The sequence below is a fragment of the Elaeis guineensis genome, unplaced genomic scaffold, assembly GCF_000442705.2.
Source record: "Elaeis guineensis isolate ETL-2024a unplaced genomic scaffold, EG11 Super_Scaffold_1000061, whole genome shotgun sequence".
NCBI classification, from domain to species: domain Eukaryota; kingdom Viridiplantae; phylum Streptophyta; class Magnoliopsida; order Arecales; family Arecaceae; genus Elaeis; species Elaeis guineensis.
In genome coordinates this window covers 1,791,322-1,815,059 of record NW_027332426.1, presented here as the reverse complement: position 1 = coordinate 1,815,059, position 23,738 = coordinate 1,791,322, and the positions used below count along the sequence as shown (strand labels likewise).

General features: G+C 43.9%; 1 protein-coding gene across 1 annotated transcript; it reads left to right on the top strand.

The window, feature by feature from the left end:
- The first annotated feature begins 10,760 nt into the window (after positions 1 to 10,760).
- LOC140854548 (uncharacterized) lies at positions 10,761 to 18,704 on the top strand. Its single transcript, XM_073250510.1, has 4 exons — positions 10,761 to 10,838; positions 13,744 to 17,031; positions 17,114 to 17,652; positions 17,844 to 18,704. Exons 3-4 carry the CDS (start codon positions 17,371 to 17,373, stop codon positions 18,198 to 18,200), a joined length of 639 nt encoding a protein of 212 aa, XP_073106611.1. The 5' UTR covers positions 10,761 to 10,838; positions 13,744 to 17,031; positions 17,114 to 17,370; the 3' UTR covers positions 18,201 to 18,704.
- The last annotated feature ends 5,034 nt before the right edge of the window (positions 18,705 to 23,738 follow it).

The window sequence follows — 23,738 nt, the reverse complement described above, 5'->3', positions numbered from 1 at the left end:
TCCCACAAGGCAACATCGGTTTCAGAAGGCCGGAGAATTTCAGGAGGGACAAAGAGTATGACCTCTTGTACAGCTTGCCTTCATAAAGGATGTATCGAGAGGTCTGGTTCCTAAGCTTCCGAGCTTCTTTTGCATCATGAGGAAGAACCCCGTCCTTGAGGTATGCAACCAGTGGGTCAATCTAGCTGGGTTCATGGCTAATCTCCATCACAAGCCGCAGTTCTTCCATACTTGGACACTTCAGAACTTCAAAGAAGACTTCCTTGGGTAGTTCAGCCACAGTCAGTGTAGCCAACTTGGAGAGAAATCGGCCCTGATATTTTCTACTCTTGGAATCTGCCTGATGTCAAAGTTGCCTAAGGTTGGGATGATCTCCTTCACCTTTTCGAGATACTTGGCCATACTGTCCTCCCGAGCTTCATAGTTTCTGCTGACTTGTCCCACTACCAATTGAGAGTCACTGCAGACTTGGAGCCGATCTACTTCTAACTCTTTGATGATCCTCAGTCCTGCAATCAAGCTTCATATTCTGCTCCATTATTTATCGTAGAAAATTCGAAGTGCAGCACGTACTCCGCGATAATTCCTTTCGGATTGACCAAAATCAGGCCTGCACCCATGCTTGACATGTTGAAGGAACCATCCACATAGAGGGCCCAAAAACCATCAGGGAGATCTGTTCTTTCCTCAGGAGAGTTCGGCTGAAGCTTTGGGTTATCAATTTCACCTTGCTCAAGTTCGGCTTCTTCGGGGATAGTGCATTCCACTATGAAGTCTGCTAATATCTGGGCTTTTATCGCCAGTCGAGGTCGATAGTTGATGTCGAATTTCATGAGCTCGACTGCCCATTTCGCTATCTTTCCAGAAGCATCCGCTCGATGCAGAACTGCCTTAATCGGCTGATCGGTGAGCAGTATTATGGTGTGCCCTTGAAAGTAAGGTCGGAGCCTTCAAGCTGCAATCAACAAGGCGTAAGTTAGTTTTTCTAACTTAATATACCTAATTTCGACATCTCTCAATACTCGACTTATGTAGTAGATCGATCGTTGAATTTTTGCTTCTTCCTTAACCAGAACCACTGTGAGAGCCACAGGGGAGACCGTCAGGTACAGGAACAGCTCCTCTCCGGGTTTGGGCTTTGCCAATAGCAGAGGTGAGCCAAGATAGCTCTTTAATTCTTGGAATGCTTGCTGACATTCAGTGGTCCAACAGAAGTTCTTCGGTTGCTTAAGAGTCTGAAAGAAAAATAGGCACCGTTCGGCCGACCTTGAGACGAAGTGATTCAGAGCTGCTACTCTCCCAGTAAGATGCTGAACTTCCTTTATTGACTTCGGGGCGGTCATTTCTGGATGGTACAAATTTTTTTTGAATTTGCTTCGATCTCGCACCCCGATACCATAAAGCCCAAGAATTTTTCTGAGGTCACTCCAAAAGCGCACTTGGCTGGGTTCAGCTTTATCTTGTATTTTCGGAGGGCACTGAAGGTCTCCTTAAGGTCGGCGACGTGGTTCGTTGAGGATTTACTTTTTACAAGTATGTCATCCACGTAGACCTCCATGTTGCGGCCAATCTGCTCTTTGAAGATCTTGTTCACCAACCGTTGATAGATCGCCCTGCATTTTTTAGGCCAAAAGGCATGACCCTGTAACAATAAAGAACACAGTTAGTAATAAAAGCAATTTTTTCTTCATCCTCCAGTGCCATCCTGATTTGATTGTAGCCGAAAAATGCATCCATGAAAGTGAGAAGCTCATGGCCCGAGGTTGCATCCACTAATTGGTCAATTCTGGGTAGAGGCTAACTGTCCTTCGGACAGGCTTTGTTCAGTTTTTTGAAGTCTATACACATCCTCCACTTGCCGTTCACCTTTTTGATGAGAACCACATTAGAGACTCAGTTCGGGTAGTTGACTTCTCTGATGAACCCGACTTTCAGGAGTTTATCAACTTTCTCAGCTATTGCTTTCTGCCTTTTCGGTGCATGACCTCAGATTTTTTCCTTCATCGATCGATGTTTGGGATCAACAGCTAGACAATGTTCCATGACTTCTACATCAATCTCCGACATGTCCGTCGAAACCCAACAAAAATATCCATATTCTTTTGTAGAAAATTAATGAGCTGTGTCCGTACTCATCTTCCAGGTTGGAGCCGATCTTCACTACATACTCCTCATTCCCATCATTCAAAGGAATTGAGACAAGATCTTCAATCGGCTCACCCCATTCTTCAGCAAGGTCGTCGCGGGTGTCTAATCCATCAATCGGATAGGGGTCAGACTGACCATTTCTTTGTAGGTCTATGTTATAGCAGTGTCTCACCAGGACTTGATCTTCTCTGACCTCTTCGACCCCTTAGCTAGTAGAAAATTTCAATTTCAAATGGTAGGTCGATACCACAGCTTGGAGGGCGTTGAGGCCAGGTCAGCCGAGTATTGCATTGTAGGCAGACGGTGCCCTTACTACCAGAAAATCCACTTGCGCTCTAGATTATTTCGAGTACCGACCTATAACTACGGTTAAAGTTATTACTCCTTCCACCGGCATAGCATCGCTAGTGAACCCCACCAACGGGGAGCTTATCGGCCCTAATCTACCATTCGAAATGGATATTTTTGAGAATGCATCGTAAAACAAAATATCGACAGAGCTTCCACTATCAACAAAAATGCGGCGTACATCATAGTCAGCAATACTTAAAGAAACTACAACCACATCATTATGGGGGAATTGAATCTCCTTGGCATCTTCTTCAGTAAAGGTTATAGATTCTTCAGTCCTCTACCGCTTGGGCGGTCCGGTCGATCCACTGGCTGCTTCCCACCGGGGTCTTCCAAAGATAGTGTTGATGATCCTGATTGGAGGCCGATCTTCAGGTTGTTCTTCCCTCCTTGGCAGCTCTGGCTGTGGTAGGGCCCTCGATCGATCCTTTCTACCTTCAGGCCGGCGTCGGATGAATCTGTCGAGCCGACCTCGTCTGATGAGCTTCTCGATCTCGTCTCGGAGCTGAATACACTCCTCCGTGCCGTGGCCGTGGTCATGATGATAGAGGCAGAACTTGTTAGGGTTGCACTTCTTGGGGTGTGTGTGCATCCTTTCTAGCCTTGGCAGCTGCTCCCTAGTCTCCATCAACACTTGGGCTTTTGGAGCATTGAGAGGGGCGTAACTGTGGAATCTTCCTAAGGGAGAGCTCCATCGAACCCTGCGGTCTGGGCTCCTCTACCTACGAGCTCGGAGAGGAGTTCGGACATGCTTGTGTCCGGAGAGAGTTTGAGAACATGACCGAGCTTCACTCAATTCTTTTTCAGCTGCGGGCTTGCTGGAGTCACCCGCCTGCCGCTCCTTCGCGGCCTCCTTGTCCTTCAGCTTGAAGGCTTCCTCTGCTTGGGTATATCCTTCGGCCTGAGCTAGCAAATCGATGAAGTCCCTGGGATACCTTTTTTTTAGGAAAAATAGAAGATCGTTCTTTTAAAGACCGCTCTTCAGGGTGGCTATTTCAACTGATTGGTTCAAGTTCCAGACCTCCAATGCGGCAGTGTTAAAATGGTTGATGTAAGTTTGGATGGATTCTCCTCCTTTTGCTTGATGTTGATGAGGGACTCCGAACCTCTCCGGAGACATCGGCTGCTGACAAAATGAGTCACAAACTGATGGCTCATTTGATCAAAGAAGAAAATAGTACCCGATTTTAGTAACGAGTACCAATTTGTTGCTGCTTCCTTCAAGGTAGATGGGAAAGCTCGACACAGGATGGCGTCTGGCATGCCATGGAGTAGCATCATTATCCAGAAGGCCTCCAGGTGGTCAACCGGATCTGAGGTCCCATCGTAGCTCTCAAATTGGGGGAGCTTGAAGTTCGACAGGATTGGTTCCTGCATAATCATTTGAGAGAAAGGAGGGTCAGTACAGATATCCTCACTGTAAGCAGGGGGAGCATGGCGGAGCTCTTTAATCCATCGGTTCATCTCCTGGAATCTTTGATCTAGGAGATCCTCTCGACTGCGAGTCTCGAGGGTCTTCTGGCAGAATGGAGGTAGGGATCCTCTGGGGGTGGAATTATGATCAGACAAAGGGCTCTCCACCCTCTGCTTTCCCTTTCCAGGGAAGATAGGGCGACTGGCCCAAGTGTGCCGCTCGATCGTCGAATTTTGGAACTCCGGTGATGCTCTTTTCAGCCGCACAGATGCCTGCAGCTACTGCTGCTGCTGCATGGCCTGCACTGCTTCAGTGAGGCCCCTGACCTGCTGAACCAGCAAGTCGAACTGCTTCATGCCGATTGTCGTTGCCGGAGGAGGAAGAGCCTGGGAAACTGGAGACGAGGTCGGAGCTTGCTGATGTTATTGAGATCTGGCCAGAGGCCGTAGATCGCCTAGTGGATGCCTTTCGGGGAGGCATCAGGTGGGGATCTGACAGGAGAAGAAAAAGAAAATATCGAAGAAGATGATCGGAGACAGTCCCATTGAGTACTCCTTTAAGAACAAGGGTCCTGTGAAGACACAATACCCTTCCTCTAGCGCCAATTCTGTTGGTGCAGAATTCCACCGACATCGGAGAAGCTGGAGTTGAGGGGATCACGACCACCATCGGGACTTGCAAGGGAAGTCTAAACCAGAGTCGAGGGTGCTCCGGCAAGATCCTCCGATGTTCAAGTCAGTAATCTGCTTCAACAGAAATGGAGCACTTGAATGGAATTTTAGCAGAATTTCGAGATAGAGTTTAGAGCTTACAGAAGAACATATCTGGGGGGTCTCTTTTATAGATGGAAGAGCATAACTGATTGACAGCGACATCCATAACTGCCTGGTAGTAGATCATTTGGGGCCATGCGGAGTTTGTTACAGAGAGTAGTGGTGTCAGTGGGCCATTCGGAGCCACATGGAGTTTGTTACGGAGAGTGGAATGGTGTCCGTTGTCGTGACTTACCAGAGAGTTTGGGTCGGATGGCTGAAACTCAATTGAGATGTCTGGTGGAGTAGAATAGCTCTCTGTCTCAACAATCTGAGAGAAGCTCGGATGTTTTTGAGGTTGCTGACGGGCTGTTGTTGGGTGGCCTTAGGCGTTGATGCTGTAGACCGAAGTCATCTGCTGTAGAAGCTCGGGTGGAAACTTTCTGTTGGAGAAGTCCGGCAAGAGTCTGATTGCTAGAGAAGTCCATCTGGCATTTGTCTGATGTAGAAGCTCGTCTGAAGACTGTCCACTGGAGAGGTCTGATTTCATGAGGAATCCAGTAGAAGGTCGACCGATAGTGGAGTTCGGAAGGCATTGTAGAAGTTCGTCCGCTGGAGGAGTCTTGGGGACACTGTGGAAGGTTGACCGCTGGAGGAGTCTGGAATTCAATTCTATTGTAGAAGTTTGGATGGAGTCCGATTCTTATAGGAGTCCGGAAGGAGGCCACTTACTGTAGAAGCAGTTTGGAAGGAGGCCGCTTACTGTAGAAGCTCGGACAAAGACCGATTGCCATGAAAACTTGGATGGAGACTTCTTATTGTAGAAGCTCGAATGAAATCTGCTTGCAATAGAAGTTTGGAGTAGAGATCCGACTGGTGGAGCCCGTCCATTGTAGAAGTTCATCTAGGATTCATCCACTGTAGAAGTTCAGACAGAGTCTGGCTCTTGTAGGAGCTCAGATGAAATTCGGAAGGCAGTCGACCACCATAAAAACTTGGATGGAGTCTAGTTACTGTAGAAGTCCTACCACTGGAGAAGCTCGATCATTGACGAAGTTTGGAAGAAGTTCGAAGTAAAGTCGATCGTGACTGCAAGAAGTCTGGAAGAGATTCGGAGAATAGTCGATCACTGTAGAAAATCGGTTAATAGTGAAGTCCAAAGAGTATTTGGGGCAATCCAGTAGATGAATGGAGGAGCTCATTATTGAAGAAGTTCAAATAGCATGATAGGAGTTCGTCCATTGGAGGAATCTGGAGGACACTGTGGAAGGTCGACAGCTGGGGGAGTCCAGACGGTATTATGGAAGCTCGGACAGCTGGGGGAGTTCAGAAAGACGCCGCACAAGGTCGGAAGCCTGAAGAGCCCTGGGAGGGTCGACCTCTTACGAACTTCGACTGGGGTTATTTTATACCCAACACCACCCATAGTCAACGAGCCATACTTGATGAGTGGATGGATAATGATAATTAAGATAGGTGCTAAATGTTGAAGTTCATATTAAATGAACTCCAACGTATGCATGAGCACATATTCACTGCCAACAATACATTAATTCATCTACAAGTATTGTAAAGTAATCAGCATCGCACAACACATCTGATGCATGATGGACAGTCAGTCTATGATCGTTATTTGATAATGATCAAAGACATTAAGGAGCTTAAAAGGCTCGATATGACCATGCATGAGAAATTGCTTATGGATTTGATCCTGCAATCTCTGATTAGTTTATATGGGTAGTTTATTGTGAACTACCATATGAAAGACCACATGGGACCTTATCTGAATTGGTCAAAGTATTGATAACAAAGGAACCTTGAAAGAGTTCAGAGGTAAATACCTGGAGAGCCTAAAGAAATAAAGACACACCTAGAGTAGGTATGTCGAAATTGCTCAATGCTATCCTTACAATTTTCTTTTCTTCCAGTTGAGCTATGGACTCTAATATAAAGTCGACGGAAAGATAGAGGGCTGAGGAAGTAACCCTTAAATTGATAATAGGACAAGAGTTGCCATTGTGGCCATAGGTATCTGTCCTTTGTGATTATCGTTTGAATTTAGTTCTTAGAGACGGTCTCTATCATTTGCATGGTGATGCATCTATAAACTTAATTGAGCAAGTAGTGAAAACCATTAGATCTGAGAGATCTAGAATTGAGATAAAATTTAAAGTATATATCGAACCTATGGCTAAGTCATATTGGAGAAGAAATGATTAACAAATTAAAGAAATATGGGCTTTGGGCTTATTGACTGTTGAGTCAAATCTAGTTTGTACATCATCTCTTTGAGAAAATATGACTAAGCTACTCTTGTGGGACAAGAGAAAAAGGACCACTGAGATACTTATCCTTGTGCACATTTGATGTGTGTAGCTTATATGATGTGCTAACCAAAGAGTTGTCTCTACTTTGTTACCTTTATCGATGATTAGTCATAGATGGGTAAATACATGAGATACAAATCTAAAATTATTGAAAGGTTCAAAAAATTCAGATGTAAAGTAGAGAAATAAATTTAAAAATTCTTAAAGATACTTCGATCAGATCGAAAATGCAATATCAATAAAAAAAATTTATCGGTTATCTCATAAAATAGCATAGTTTCATATTGGACTACTCTTAGTACATTTCAGCTCAATGAGATAAGAAGAGTCATGAGACTATATAAGATATGATCTGGTCCATAATGAACTTCACTGATTTATTTATGTTTTTTTAAGGACATGCTTTATTTCTATGAAATTGGATTCTCTCTAAACCTGTTCCTATCATACCGTATAAGATATGGTATGATGAAAACTAAATCTTAATTATTTTGAGATTCAAAGATGTCTAGTTTGTATCTAGGACAATAGGTGGATATGTTAGAGGATAGGTCTATAAAGCTCATCTTAAAAGAGTTTGAGATATTACTTTCTAAAGAATTACAATGTAACTGTGACCCGACATGCCATCTTCTTGAAAAATTATTTGACCAAGATGAAGCAGTGGGAGAAAAGTTAAGCTCTAAGAGAGTATCTCTGAAAAGCAGCAAGCCTTGGGACCTTAAGAACCTATTCATCATGAGCCAGTAGATGTATATTCCTCTTCCACCTCCTACATATAATAGGATCTCCAATCCTCTCGAAAGGTACTTGTATATGCTTAATAGAGGATGTAGAGAAAGTCATTTCTCATGGGAGATGGAGAACATAGAGATGATCTCAAAATCTACAATGAGATGATATGAGACATCGACTCCAAAAAAGAGATATGAAATAGCTTTCCTGTAGATTTCACTTCTTGTGATAGGAGATCACAAAGTTTATAATAATCTTACAGTTGGAATATTCATTTTGATGATATAATCAAATTATTTGATCGAAAAAGAAGAATTATGTATTTTCAAAAGGGTCAGTGGGAGTATCCAATACTGACATTGGTTAAAATATAGTTGAATATAGATTTTTTTATGAAAGACATAAAGCAGGCATCCTAAAGATCTATATAGATAGATGCAATTGGATGCTTGTGTTTTCACAGATAAAGTACAAAGACTGGATGCTGAAAGGGTTCAGCATAAAAATCTCAGAGAGAAGTCTGCTACCCTCTCAGGCATAGATATATGCCATATAATGTACTTGAATTGATATAGATAATACTGTGAATGTCACAAGTAGATATCAGTTGTATCCAGACTGAGAGCACTGGATTGCTGTGAAAATATCCTTAAGCTCTTAAGAAGAACTGAGGATATGTTCTTAATTTGGAGAAGGATCAAAGCTAGGAGTGGGAGGATACACCAATTCAAATTTTATGTCTAATATTGATGATAGAATGTCTACATCATGGGATGTGTTCTTATGTTGATATTTTGAAAGGATTCCAAATAATTGATCGATGGAAGTTGAGTACACTGTAGATCTGTAGGATACATTCTGATTCTAATGTTAGTTATAGAATTGGTTGTCATACCATTAGATGCCGGACACTATACTGTAAAGATAATGGCACCATAGCCCTTGCTAAGGAGTCGGGGTCTCACCAGATATCCAAGCACATAGAGCTGCAGAACACACGACTACCTCAAGTAGAAATATACAGAGGTGCAGAGAGCAAACTCTACATGTAATATGGTTGACCCACTGGTAAGTCACTTAGCTAGCCTAAGACTAAAGTCTGTCTTATGAAGATGGGGCTTGGTACATGGCAGATTGACCTTAGTGCAAGTGGGAAATTGTTGGATGTATGCTCTAGATGTCAATCTTGGCTAACACATGTTATATCTCTAGGACATGATTTTATACTTATTGGATATTTATATTACCATTCATGCTTATGTATCTATAAATTATTCAAGAGATTAACAAGATGATGACACATATTCTCAAAGAGTTGAGAATTAGAGACATGTGTCATTGATAGTTAATTCCTAAATTGCTCTTGGTCATAAGATCATCATGGGGATGATGATTAATCTAGATAGATTAGTACATGGATCACTTTCTTCAGACAGATGAGTCTCGAGTCTGCAGTGTAGAGACATTAGAGCGAGAATACAAGTGGTTGTTAGAGAACAACTAGTACTGAGCGTGACCAACACGAAAAATCACATGGATGTCTGCTCACTCGTTAGTGACTTTCTCGATACTGCAGTTATAGGACTGGTCCTTTGACTTGAGACGGTATTACTGCTCGCAGTCAGATTGCTGGAGTTTGACTGATACATCAACATGGGTCTCAATGAGCTCTTGTAGTGGATGTTGGTGACAGTTGGTGGAGGAGTGGGGTGTGCATCAAGATGAAATCTATCGACCCTAGCAGAAGGGAGTAGTCTTATGAGATTTAAGAGGCTGAGTCTTTAAGTCTATGGTCATAGTAGTGTGATTGATGGAAAAGAGTTTTCATAGAATCACATATGGACTCGAGTTGATTGAATCTATCATATGACCAATGATGAGGTTTGACAACTCATCCATGATCTGCCATCTGGTCGAGACTCATGATAGAGAAACTATATCATACGTTAACTGTACCTAGAGGTTTATCACCTTTTATTCTATTGGGTTGTCACTATATATTGCTAGATGTCATTGGTGGATTGTGAGACAAAATTAAAACTGTTTCAATCCATTGAAAAGAATTTTAATGTATTATGATAGAGATCACAATATATCTTACTATCAGATAGAATAGAACCGATGTGATCACACACAAAAGAGGCTTTTGACTGATCAGATGGTTGAATTATGATTATGAATCGTAACATGATTTGATTCTCAATTTGATTGATGATTAATCCAATACAAATGTTGCATTATGTAACTCACTAAAGAGTTAGTGAGTTAAAGAAGGATTAATTAGCAATTGGATTGCTAAGTGGCTTAATTTGATTGAGCTATGAGACTTGCATCAAGTCTAATTAAATTGAATTTAATTTGACTTGACATGGGTTTGATTTGATCAAATCTGATTGGGTTATAAGATAACCTAAATTACATGGGAGAATGATTCCTATTTGAATTAGGATTTGGATTTAACTCAATTCTTAATTAGACTAGGATATATGAGTTCTTATTTAGACTAGGAATTCTCATTTTCATGGAGGCATAAAATCCTAATTGGATTAGGATTAAATTAAGTTTGACTCAAGCACCAAGGAAGAGTCCAAATGGTCTAAGATTCCTTCTTCAGTTAGGTGACATCTAATCTAAATAGTTTGATCTCCAAATTAGATTTGGTTGTTCATCTATTTAGATCTAATCTGATCTTAATATGATTAGGATTGATTGGAATTTTATTTGATTTAAAATAGCCACCTAATCTAAGAGTCCCATGAGATTGAAAGACCTCCTTTTCGTGCTCCAAATTTAAACCAAATTGCATGCCAATTTTTCCACATCCCATCTCCTTTCTTTAGTATGTAATAAGCCTTCTTAAACTCCTTATTCACCATGAGAAATTAGAACAAAAAAGGATTGGTATGGGCGGCACAAAATAAGTGAGAGTCTTACTTGAATTGGACTCTTGTTTCCTATCCAATCTCGAACTCTATCTCTTCCCTATTTAAACACCACCATATGGGATGTGTAAGACTAGATGTGGATCAGTTTTGGATGCCCAAAGGAGAGATTTTGTGCATGAAAAATCATGGGAGAAAAGTGGGATGGCATGAAGAAGGGAGGTGTGAGGTATGTATTCCATATCCTTTCTTTCTTATACACAACCAAGTGTTGGTTGTTTGGACATCTCCTCTCCTCTCTCTTGTCCATGTTTAGACATGGATGTCTCCTCTTTCTTTTGTTTAAAAGTTGGATAAAATTTTTACATCTCTATTATAGAGATTTGATGCATAGATTTTAAGAAAAAAAGAGAAAAAAGAGTTATTCTCATGATCTCTAGTGTAGAGATCAAGATCAAAGTCTCGTGTGAATACCCGTAGAGGCCGGACTCTTGTGCGGCTACAAGGACCTTCGGAAAACATCCATGATCATCAATTCATGGTGAAGATTAATCCATGTCAAGATATATTTTTAATTTATTTTTTCTATTTGATTTCTATATCTGAATCTTATCTTACATATAATGATCCTCTTTATGGTTTGAAGATTTGATCTTATGCATGCTTAGATTAAATTAAATTTAATCTAAAAATTTTAAATTCCACTGCCTATTTATTTTGAAAAATTTTGCATGCATGAAACTGTAAAACTCCAACATGATAACTCTTTATCTAGATGCTTCTCTAAGATATTACAGCAACTTGATCTCAAAGTCATGTGGGCTCACCTAACAGTTATTGACCACACTCCCTAATTAAGCCCGACCTATCATTCACAAGGAGGTGCAAGGCCGTTATTGGGTCCCTCACCTAACAGTTATTGGGCCTAACCCCATCCTTACTCTGGAGAACTCTTTGCTAATAGAGTAGTTGCATATTTCCGGTGCAACTGAACCACTGTAACCAGTCGAGAAAATCAACATCAGTAGCACACCTGCACATCTACAATGTGGAAGACCTATGGACTTAGTATTTGTGGAGAGATTTAGGTTTAGGTCTCATCTAACCCGTCATCATATGATCGATCTAATTGACATGAGCTAAACCAAAATGCCAAGCAACCTTATTCATAACTCAATCTTTCAAATTGGCCAGATAAGTGAAAATCGATGGGGATCTCCCCATTGCTTTTCTTAGACATCAATAAATTGGCTAGGTAAGTGAACGGAACCAATTAAATAACCATCTCTCAATTACTTGCCTTAAACACTAATAGATCAATTGGTTCAAATAGGTTAACTCAAGCAAATCGAACTCAAGCTATTGAGCCGAATTAGATCCTTAAGTTAATCGATTTCACATATGGGATTCAATTGATTTGATCAACAATAATTGTATGATCATATAACTTAATTGATCTAACCCTCATCAATACTTGACTTGGTTTAATCAATTACTTAATCGAATTAAATTCATACCATTCAAATCAAAATCTTAGATCAATCTAATTACATGACCTAATTTTTTATTTTTCTATAACCAAAATCCTCATGCATAAATATAAATTTTAGATTTTAAAATAAAATTTTAGATCTAAATTTTTTACATGAAAGATAAATTTTAAATCATGAAACTAATTTTTAAATTTAATATACAAAAATATATCTCATATATGTATGTAAAATTAGATCTAAGTAAAAATTTAGATCAATACATGATATCATATATCTCATATGCAAATTATGAATCATACCAAAAATAATTTTATGATCTAAATATGCAATCATATATCTCATATATGAATCATGAATTAGGTTAAATAAAATTTTAGATTTATGTATGCATCTACATATCACATAATAATGAACTAGAAACCGTTCTAGAATAAAATTCAAATCTATGCATACTTTTATATATCAACTATATATTCTAAAATCAAATCTAAACTAAATTTTAGATTCAAAATATTTATCTATACATCTTATGTATCAAGAAAAAATAGATTTGAAATTTTTTTTCAAAATATGTATGTCAATTTCATGCATATGAAACCTGTGGCTCTGATATCACTATTGGAATTTCATTTGGAGCATGCATGTATCTTTCAAAATTTTTTTTCTAAACATAATAGTGAAAGAGAAGATTAAAACTCCTTTTAATCAATATCATGCATGCATAAAACATAAACCATAAGGATCTACTTCATATGCTGAAATTGAACATATGCTAAATTGAACATGTGATCGAATCACATATCTGTTCACAATTTCTTTCTTTAAATCTGAATCTGGAAGAGAAGAAGATCTCTCTTAGCATGCAAGTGCCAGATCTCTATGGATATCTACTCAAGATCAGCTTGGAACAGTCATCTTAAAATTGATTTTTTTTCTCCAAAAAAATCAGCCTGTGAATCTGAACGAAGCCTGGATCGCAATCAACTCTTTAATCCTTTTCTTGATCTTCTTCTTCTCTTTTTCTCTTTCTTTTCTTTCTTAGATTATGCTGCTACCATGGAGTGAAAACCAGCACACAAGGGACACCCAACAGCCCTTGGGTGTGGAAGAGACAGAATGCCCAAAAGGGAGGGACATTTGGACATCCAAGGGAGAAGAGAGGGAGAGAGGAAGAGAGGCGTGGGGCTCCTAAGGTGGTGTGGGGATACTAGTTCAAGTACCTAAAGATCTTAGGGGAGATCTCTTTAAATAGGCATAAGGTTTGAATCCTATTCAAAATCAAACAAGCACTTAATACAAGCCCTACTTGCATTAAATTTCTTTATAACTTTAGTAATTCAACTTCCTTTAGGAAACCTATTAGGTGCCAACAATTGGAGTCCCTTGCACCCACAAAATCACACCCCCTTTTGCACCTAAGGAATGCTACATGAAGGATCCACATACCCTCTAATAGGTGGACATGCCCAACTTGATCAAATCAAGTGACACCCAATCAAAAATATCAAGAAAATTAATTAAAGACTTGCACTCTTAATTCATTTAATCCAAAATTTAGGCGCATAAAATTGGAGTCTAATGAATCTAATTCATTTAGATTATTAGCAAATAATTAAGTTTGAATTAATCTTGTTGGTGCAGAATTCTGCCAACGTCGGAGAAACTGGAGTCGAGGGGATCGCGTCCGTCGTCGGGATCTGCAAGGAAAGTCTAAATCGGAGTTGGGGGTGCTCCAGCAAGATCCTCCGATGCTCAAGTCAGTACTCTGCCTCAACAGAAATGGAGCACTCGAATGAGATTTTAGCAGAGTTTCGAGATGGAATTTAGAGCTTAGAGAAGAACGTATCTGGAGATCCCCTTTTTATAGATGGAGAGCGTAACTGATTGACAGCGATGTCTGTAACCGCATGATAGTGGGTCGTTCAGGGCCACGTGGAGTTTGTTACGGAGAGTAGTGGCTCAGGGGGCCGTTCAGGACCACGTGGAGTTTGTTATGGAGAGTGGAGTGATGTCCGTTGTCGTGACTTGCCAAGAGTAGTGGGGCCCATGGAATCTGTTACAGAGAGTGGAGTGGGGTAGTGGCCATTGTCGCGACTTGCCAGAGAGTTCGGGCCTAACGGCTGAAGCTCAGCTGGGATGTCTGATGGAGCGGAATGGCTCTCTGTCTCTTAATCTAAGAGAAGCTTGGATGTTTCTGAGGTTGCTGATGAATCCACTGTTGTCGGGTGCCTTGGGTGCTAATTGGACGTTGATGCTACAGGCGGAAGTCATCTGCTGTAGAAGCTTGGACGGAGACTTTCTGTTGGAGAAGTTCGGTAAGAGTCCAGTTGCTAGGAGAGTCCGTCTGAAATTTTTTGCCTGATGTGGAAGCTCGTCTGTAAATTGTCTGTCGGAGAGATTCGATTTCATGAGGAATCCGACAGAGGGTCGTCCGATAGTGGAGTTCGGATGGTGCTGTGGAGGTTCGTCCGCTGGAGGAGTCTTGAGGACACTGAGGAAGGTCGAACGTTGGAGGAGTCTGGGATTCAATTCTATTGTAGAAGTTCGGACGGAGTCCGGCTCTTGTAGGAGTTCAGATAGAGACTTCTTATTGTAAAAGCTCGGACGAAGACTGACTACCGTGGAAGCTCGGATGGAGACTTCTTATTGTAGAAGTCCCGCTGCTAGAGAAGCTCGGTCATTGACGAAGTTCGGAAGAAGTTCGGAGTAAAGTTGTCCGTGGCCGGAAGAAGTTTGGAAGAGATTCGGAGAATAGTCGATCACTGTAGAAAATTGGCTGATAGTGAAGCTCAGAGAACATTTGGAGCAGTCCGGTAGATGAATGAAGGAGCTCATTATTGGAGAAGTCCAGATGGTATTACAGAAGCTCGAATGGTCGGGGGAGTTTAGAAAGATGCTGCACAAGGTCGAAAGCTGGAAGAGCCCTGGAAGGGTCGGCCTTCTACGAACTTCGGCTAGAGTTATTTTATACCCAATACCAGTCCCTCTACTTTCGAGTTCGGATTTCGAATGAAGGAAGTACAGAAAAATTTTCACAGCCGAAGTTGCCTCCCTTGATTTTCGCACTCGGTTGTTTCCAGATATTTTGGCGTCTGGCGTGCTGGTGCTGAAGCCTTTTCAAATCGAGGTGATCCAAAAAGATTTTTTCGAAATTTTTGCTGGAGCGTTGCTCCAGATACGGTGCAATAATGATTCTGTCAGCGTCAGTCACTTTCAGCCGCCTGCCATGGTGAGTGGGACATGTGGCGGTTGTAGATCAGTCAAAGGAGATCCGCAATCATTACTGCGCTAGACCTCGTCGCTTATTTAAATCCGCCTCCCTCCTTCGGGGGTCTCACTTTGCCTGGAAGTTTCTTCGGTCCCTCCTTCTTCCTGAGAGTTCTGTTCTTCCCCAGCATCCTTCTCGGCCTAAGGCGTTCTTCGAGTCGTCCCCATCTCTGCATCTCTGCATCCTTTGGACCAGCTTAGGTTAGTTCCAGAACTCTCCCCTATATATTTTTTCTTCTGTTCTTCTTCCATTTTTCCTCCTTTACATTTTGCCTGTTCGGTTGTCCACGAGCGTCCCGTTTCTTATTTTTGTCAATTTTTTCGAGATTTTTAGGGTTTTCACTTGATTCAAAATGTCCTCCAACACTTCCTCCTCTAGCAGTTCTAGGAGTTCGTCCGTTCCAACCCCCCAAAATCTTAGTTCTGTAGATGAACTTCGTCTGGTCTTTATACCAGACACCATCCCTAGCTCTCTGACTCTGGAGGAACTCTCACTGATTAGGATTCAGTACGGAATTTCTTCGGAGAACGAGCTAGAGCTTCCCGGGCCGACTGGCCGGGCTAGCGCCCCTCCCTCCGGCTACTTCTGTTTATACCAAGAAGCTTTCCGCACTGGACTTCGACTTCTGCTTCCACCTTTTGTTATTGCTCTCTTTCGCTTCTTAAACATTTCTTTAATTTCTGTAGCACCGAACTCCTTTAGATTTCTGATAGGATTTCCTTCCTCTATAGTTTAGCTGAAGTTCGGCCAACCCTTTCTTTGTTTAGAAATTTTTATACCTTCAAGCATCATCCCTCGCAAAAGACTGGTGGTACTTCTCCCCTCAGTTCGGTAGAAAGGGGTTGCTGAAAGGTGCCCCCTCTTCTATCCACAACTGGAAGGAGAGGTACTTCTTTATCCGATGTCCGACCTTGGAGTTGGGGTTGCCTCCCTGGGGCTCCCTGAGGGATTCCGTCCGCCGGGTGTCTAGCCTGGGACAGGACGACCTTGAAGCCTCCAATAAACTCGAGGCTTATCCAGCTCCTCTTCTCTCCAACGTCCTGAAGGAACAACTCTTGTTCAACATCGGCCTAAGCCCTCTCAACCCTGTCGGTATTGTTATATATATATACATTTTTTTCTTTGTCGTTCGCTGCTTCCCCTTTCTTCTTGTTCTTTTGTTAAGCTGTGTCGATCCTCATTTACTATAGATATGGATGCCGACGTGGCTCGAATGCTAGCCCAGGATCTCAAGACCCACAAAAAGAAAGGCGCAGCATCCTCGGGGGCGGCGACGAGGGCAAGGGCAGAAGAGACCAGCCCGACTGTGCCTACCCAGGTGGACATTGCTGTCGATGCTTCCTCCGACATCGAGCCCGTAGTCCCCCAGGCCTCTTCGAGGAGCCCCCTGATCGAGGTTCCTACTCCAGAGGCCCGGCCCGAGGAGGCACCAGGGGTCAAATGGAGAAGGAGAAAGAAGATATTGGCCCGCAAGAGCTGCAGCAGTAGGGCTGCCATCGAGGGGGCCGATGGCTCCGAAGAAGATCTGGGGAGAAGCCCTTCAACAATAGAGATCTAATAAAGAGATTGGTCGACGGGTGCATCCTGCCCGAGGTCGTCCACAGGATCGTTCACGCCGATACTGAGCAGCGGGTCTGGACTCTCCGAGGTCCTTTCTCGAGGTAGGTCAATTTACTCCTTCTTCCTGCCTCTTTACTTTGCTTATTCCTCGCTTTTATATTGACTCCTTGGCCGCTCTAGCAGATTGGACACCAGCTCATCGCCAACATTGAGGCGATAAATGATGGTAGGAAGGAGGTTGTCCAGGCGGAGGAAGGTCACCTGACCGAGGCCACCTGCCTCAAGGAAAGATTGCCGAAGTTGCGAGTCTCCAAGAGGCGCTACAGAAGGAGGGGCAGACCTCGGCAAACTTGAGGGCCACCTTAGAGGAGGAGAGAAAGAAAGCAGAGGCCGAGGTCTCCGAGTTGAAGGTACAGATCCCGACCCTGGTCTCGGAGGCAATGGTCCGGGCAGTGGAGGAGTTCAAAATCTCCTCCGAGATGAGGGATCTGAAGGTTGAGTTCGGCCAGGCCGTCTTCATCAAGGACTTCGAACTTTGCCAAGAGAAGGTGATCAGAAAGTTTCCCGAGCTGGACCTTGGCTTCCTGGATGAGGCATCCGATGACGAAGCCGGGCCTTCAGAAGCTGCTATCGGTCTTCCTCCAGCTGAGACTTCCTCGACTGCCGTGGCTGCTGCGACCGACCTTCCAGGGGCATCGAGCTCCCCCACTTCTGCCCCGAAGGTCCGAAACCTCTAATTTTGTTTTTTTTTTTTTGCAACTTTTTTTCATTCTCTTGTACTTAAGAACTATTTAATCAATGAAACCGGATTCTCCTTTACAGAGAGCTCCTTTGTCTTACTCTGCATTCTTTTTCTTCTCTTTTGTTTTCTTGCACTAATTTGTGTTGTGGCGCTCTTGTCTTCTAACGACAGTGCCCTGCCAAAGCTCTTCCCCTACCACAGGAGATTTCTCTGAAGTTGATGATCCGAGATCTCAGAAGGAAAGTTCGTCACTTGATGAAGAAATCAAAGAAGCTGGATGACGAACTTCACCGGCTGAGGGAGAGCAATTCGGAAGTCACTACGGAGGCTGCTCGCTTTCGGGACCTCCACAAAAAGGGTTTCATGGACTACACCTGGAGGAAGGCTAACTTCGTGACAGAGCTTAAGGAACTTCGAAAATGTGCCAGTGACCGATCTTGGACTCAGGCTTCCAAGATCAGCTCCCTTGAAGTCGAACTGGCGGCTGCACGGGAGAAGATCGGCCAGTTGGAAGGGGGCTCGTCCTGACTCGCAACTCAGGCTGACCACGATCGTGACTGGTCGAAAAAAATTTTCGACCTTCAGAAGTAGCTGCAGGATGCCAAGGCGAACTATAATACCTACCGAGTCGGCTGGTGTGGGCAAGTAGATGACTACCGAAGGAAGCTCAAGATGGCGACCGACGAGGTTGCTCACCTTCAAAGGCAGTTGTCTAAGAGAGTCCATGTCATCTCTGAACAAGACTCCGACAAGCTCCTCTCCTTGAGGGGGACCATGGAAGAACTATCTATGGCCCTTGGATAGGAGAAGGCCGAACTACAGCGGCTGAAGATTCAACTAGCCTACGAGTAGCAGGCGGTCAAAGATGCCAAGGTGGAGTCCGAGGTTCTGAGGAAGAGGCTTCGGGAGTCGGAGGGCGAAAGCCGACGGTTCCACCAAATGTATCGGGAGATGCTGTTAAGAAAGAATAACTGGAAGAAGAAGTCAAAACTTAAAGCAATCCCTGACAATGACTGGAACCGAGAGCTGAAGTCGGAAGAAGCCGAGCTTCCTTAGAGCTTCTTTTATCTTTTGTTCTTCCATGTATTCTTTTTTTTTCTTGTCATTTTTTTTTGTCCTTCAAAGGCTTTGTAATGCACACTTTACTAATGAAATGAAAAGGAATTTTCTCATTACCTTGTCTATTCTTACTTTGAATTGTTGTTTATCGAGCTTCTTCCGTCTTTTGTCTTGTTCAATGTTGACGTTGTTGGAAGGTTCCTGATCGTCGTCGTATTGATTTGCCCTTTTTGTTCATTATCGAGGGTCTTTTCGAGGCCACCCAGTTTGATGCTTCCTCTCGGTGCTCAAGCTTGGGGGTCCAAACTTCTCGTTATCTTAAGAAAGTCGATTTTCTCTTGCTAGCATTGGGTTATCTCTTAGAGACTGAGGGTTTTTGACAAAGGTCTTCTTTCTCGTTGAAACGAGGTTCCTTGTGTCTTTGATGTAGTTTATTTTTCCTTATCACCGCGTAGCTCGTCGCTTTCCCCTATTCTCTTTCTTCCCTTTTTTTTGTGTTCGAGTGAGGGTTTTTCCTCTACTCTTAATAGAGTTGTAGGAGTGTAAAGGAGCCATTGAGGAGACTTCCTCCCTCATCTGATCTTGAACGATCAGGTCTTCATTTGTGTCAGGACGAGGTTCTCCTCCTGTTCCTGACACAGTCAATTTCAGCTCATATTTGGGTTGTGGGGGCACATAAAGGCCGTTGCAAGGGCCTCTCCCTCCATCCGATCTCTAAATAACCTGGCCTTCGACTTTGCTCATATTAGGACGAGGTTCTCCTCCTGTTTCTAGTAGGACTGTGGGGGCGCATAAGGATCATTGTAAGGACCTCTCCCCCCATCCGATCTCTAAATAACCGGACCTTCAACTTTGCTCATGTTAGGATGAGATTCTCTTTCTGTTCCTAACATGGCTGTGGGGGCGCATAAGGGCCGTTGCAAGGGCCTCTCCCCCCATCCGGTCTCTAAATAATTAGGCCTTTGATTTTGCTCATGTTAGGACAAGGTTCTCCTCCTGTTTCTAACATAGCTGTGGGGGCACATAAGGGCCGTTGCAAGGGCCTCTCCCCTCATCCGGTCTCTAAATAACCAGGCCTTCGTTCGTGTCAGGATGAGGTTTTTCTCCTATTCCTGACATGGTTAATTTTGATTGTCTGAAGGAGCTACTTCCTGTCGTTACAAGCTCATGCCAAAAGAAAAGATATGCGAATATGAAAGAAACTTTTATTTAAGGCAAAGTTATTGGTAATACATTCGTAGATTTTTCAAATTCCATAGTCGAGGAAGGTTTGCTCCCCATCGGGGTCCTCCAGAGATGGTGTTGTTGATCCCGATTGGAGGTCGATCTTCAGACTGTTCTTCCCTCCTTGGTGGCTCCGGTTGTGGTAGGGCCCTCGGTCGATCTTTCTACCTTCAGACCGACATCAATGAATCTGTCGGGCCGACATCGTCTGATGAGCTCCTCGATCTCATCCCGGAGCTGAATACACTCCTCCGTGTCATGGCCGTGGTCACGATGATAGAGGCAGAACTTGATAGGATTGCACTTCTCGGGGTGTGTGCGCATCCTTTTCGGCCTTGACAGCTACTCCCTGACCTCCATTAGCACTTGAGCTTTTAGAGCATTGAGGGGGCATAGCTGTGGAATCTTCTTGGGGGAGAGCTCCATCGAATCCTGCGGTCCGAGCTCCTCTGCCTACGAGCCCGGAGAGGAGTGCGGACATGCTTGTGTCCAAGGGGAGTTCGAGAACGTGACCGAGCTTCACTCGGCCCTTTTTCAACTGCGAGCTTGCTGGAGTCACCCGCCTGCCGCTCCTTCGTGGCCTCCTCATCCTTCAGCTTGAAGGCTTTCTCTGTTCGGGCATATCCTTCGGTCCGAGCTAGCAGATCAGTGAAGTCCCTGGGATACTTCTTTTTCAGGAAGATCAGAAGATCATTCTTTTAAAGATCGCTCTTCAGGGCGGCCATTGCAACTGATTGGTCCAGATTTCGGACCTCCAATGCGGTGGCATTAAAGCGGTTGACGTAAGTTCAGATGGACTCTCCCTCCTTTTGCTTGATGTTGATGAGGGACTCCGAACCTCTTCGGGGATGCCGGCTGCTGACGAAATGAGCCACAAACTGATGGCTTATCTGATCAAAGGAGAAGATGGTACCCGACTTCAGTGTCGAGTACCAATTTCTTGCTGCTCCCTTCAGGATGGATAGGAAAGCTCGACACAGGATGGCATCTGGCATGCCATGGTGCAGCATCATTGTCTGAAAGTCCTCCAGGTGGTCAACCGGATCCGAGATCCCGAACCTCTTCAGAGATGCCGGCTGCTGACGAAATGAGCCACAAACTGATGGCTTATCTGATCAAAGGAGAAGATGGTACCCGACTTCAGTGTCGAGTACCAATTTCTTGCTGCTCCCTTCAGGATGGATGGGAAAGCTCGACACAGGATGGCATCTGGCACGCCATGGTGCAGCATCATTGTCTGAAAGGCCTCCAGGTGGTCAACCGGATCCGAGATCCCGTCGTAGCTTTCGAATTGGGGGAGCTTGAAGTTTGGCGGGATTGGTTCCTGCATGATCATTTGAGAGAAAGGAGGGTTAGTACAGATGTCTTCACCGTAAGCAGTGGGAGCATGACGGAGCTCTTCGATCCACCGGTTCATCTCTTGAAATCTTTGATCCAAGAGGTCCTCTTGACTATGAGTCTCGATGGTCTTCTGGTGGAACGGAGGTAGGGACCCTCCGGGGTTGGAATCGTGATCGGATGAAGGGCTCTCCGCCTTCTGCTTCCCCTTTTCGAGGAAGACAGGGCGACTGGCCCAAGTGGCTCGCCCGGTTGTCGAATTCTGGAACTCTGATGATGCTCTTTCCAGTCACACTAAAGCCTACGGCTATTGCGGCTGCTGCTACATGGTCTGCATTACTTCGGTGAGGCCCCTGACCTGCTGAACCAGCAAGTCGAACTACTCCATGCCGATTGCCGTTGCCAGAGGAGGAGCCTGGAAAACTGCAGACGAGGTCGGAGCTTGCGGGTCTCGCTGAGATCTGATCGTGGAGGTCGTGGATCACCTGGTGGATGCCTTTCGGGGAGGCATCAGGTGGAGATCTAGCAGGAGAAGAAGGAAAAAATGTCGAGGAAGATGATCGAAGACAATCCTGTTGAGTACTCCTTTAAGAACAAGGGTACTACGAAGACACAGCCACCCTTCCTCTAGCGCCAATTCTATTGTGCAGAATTCCACCGATGCCCGAGAAGCTGGAGTCGAGGGGATCGTGTCTGCCATCGGGACCTGCAAGGGAAGTCTAAACCAGAGTTGGGGGTGCTCCGACAAGACCCTCCGATCTCAAGTCAGTACTCTGCCTCAACATAAATGGAGCACTTGAATGGAATTTTAGTAGAGTTTCGAGATAGAGTTTAGAGCTTAGAGAAGAACATATCTGGGGGTCCCCTTTTTATAGACGGAGAGCATAACTGCCTGATAGTAGGCCGTTCAGGGCCACGCAGAGTTTGTTATGGAGAGTAGTGGCATCAGGGGGCTATTCAGGGCCACGTGGAGTTTGTTATAGAGAGTGGAGTGGTGTCCGTTGTCGTGACTTACCAGAGAGTAGTGGGGCCGCGTGGAATCTGTTACAGAGAGTGGAGTGGGGTAGTGGCCATTATCGCGACTTGCCAGAGAGTTCGGGCCTGATGGCTGAAGCTCGACTGGGATGTCTGATGGAGCGGAATGGCTCTCTGTCTCTGCAATCTAAGAGAAGCTCGGATATTTTCGAGGTTGCCAACGAATGCACTGTTGTCGGGTGCCTTGGGCACTGATTGGGCACTGATGCTGCAGGCGGAAGTCATCTGCTGTAGAAGCTCGGATGGAGACTTTCTGTTGGAGAAGTCCGGTAAGAGTCTAGTTGCTAGGAGAGTCCGTCTGAAATTTACTTGATGTGGAAGCTCGTCTGTAGATTGTCCGTCGGAGAGTCCGGTTTCATGAGGAATCTGGTAGAGGGTCGTCCGACAGTGGAGTTTGGATGGCGCTGTAGAGGTTCGTCCACTGGAGGAGTCTTAAGGACACTGGGGAAGGTCGAACGTTGGAGGAGTCTGGGATTCAATTCTGTCGTAGAAGTTCGGACGGAGTCCGGCTCTTGTAGGAGTTCAGATAGAGACTTCTTATTGTAGAAGCTCGGACGAAGATCGACTACCGTGGAAGCTCAGATGGAGACTTCTTATTGTAGAAGTCCCGCAGCTAGAGAAGCTCGATCATTAACGAAGTTCGAAAGATGTTCAGAGTAAAGTCGTCCGTGGCCAGAAGAAGTCTGAAAGAGATTCGGAGAATAGTCGATCACTGTAGAAAATCGGCTGATAGTGAAGCTCAGAGAGCATTTGGAGCAGTCTGGTAGATGAATAGAGGAGCTCATTATTGGAGAAGTTCGAATGGTATTACGAAAGCTCGGACGATCGAGGGAGTTCAGAAAGATGCTGCACAAGGTCGGAAGCCGGAAGAGTCCTGGAAGGGTCGGTCTTTTACGAACTTTGATTAGGGTTATTTTATACCCAACAAATCTTATCAAATAAGAAATTCAAACGTAAAGAAAAAATTGGGTTCAACTATGTGCTAGTAAAGTTATCCTGAACTCAATAGGATTTCTCTAAATCCAATTGAAACTTTATAAATCCAATTGCTTATTCTAGATCTAATCCCTTTGTTGTGTGACCTCATAGGTTCAATTCTATCTGGTAGTGAGATATACAATGATCTCTATCATTGTATCATAGAAACTTTTTTCAATGGGTCGAAACAATTTTATTCTAACTCATCAAGGATTATTGATTCCGAACAATCTTAGTGAGCTCTCATAATTCACCAATGACACCTAGCAGTATGTAGTGGCAATCCAGTAGAACTAAAAAAAATCTTAAGGTGTAGTTAACATGTGATTCAGTCCCTCTATCGTGAGTCCCGACTAGATGGTAGGTCGTAGATAAATCATCAAACCTCATCATCAGTCATATGATAAACTCTATTAGTGAAAGAATAGTGCC

Excerpts from the sequence above, each read along its gene's own strand:
- LOC140854548 (XM_073250510.1), top strand. The coding sequence starts at position 17,371 with ATGGTCCGGGCAGTGGAGGAGTTCAAAATCTCCTCCGAGATGAGGGAT. Across the intron at positions 17,653-17,843 it reads CCCCCACTTCTGCCCCGAAG|TGCCCTGCCAAAGCTCTTCC; the intron begins GTCCGAAACCTC and ends TTCTAACGACAG.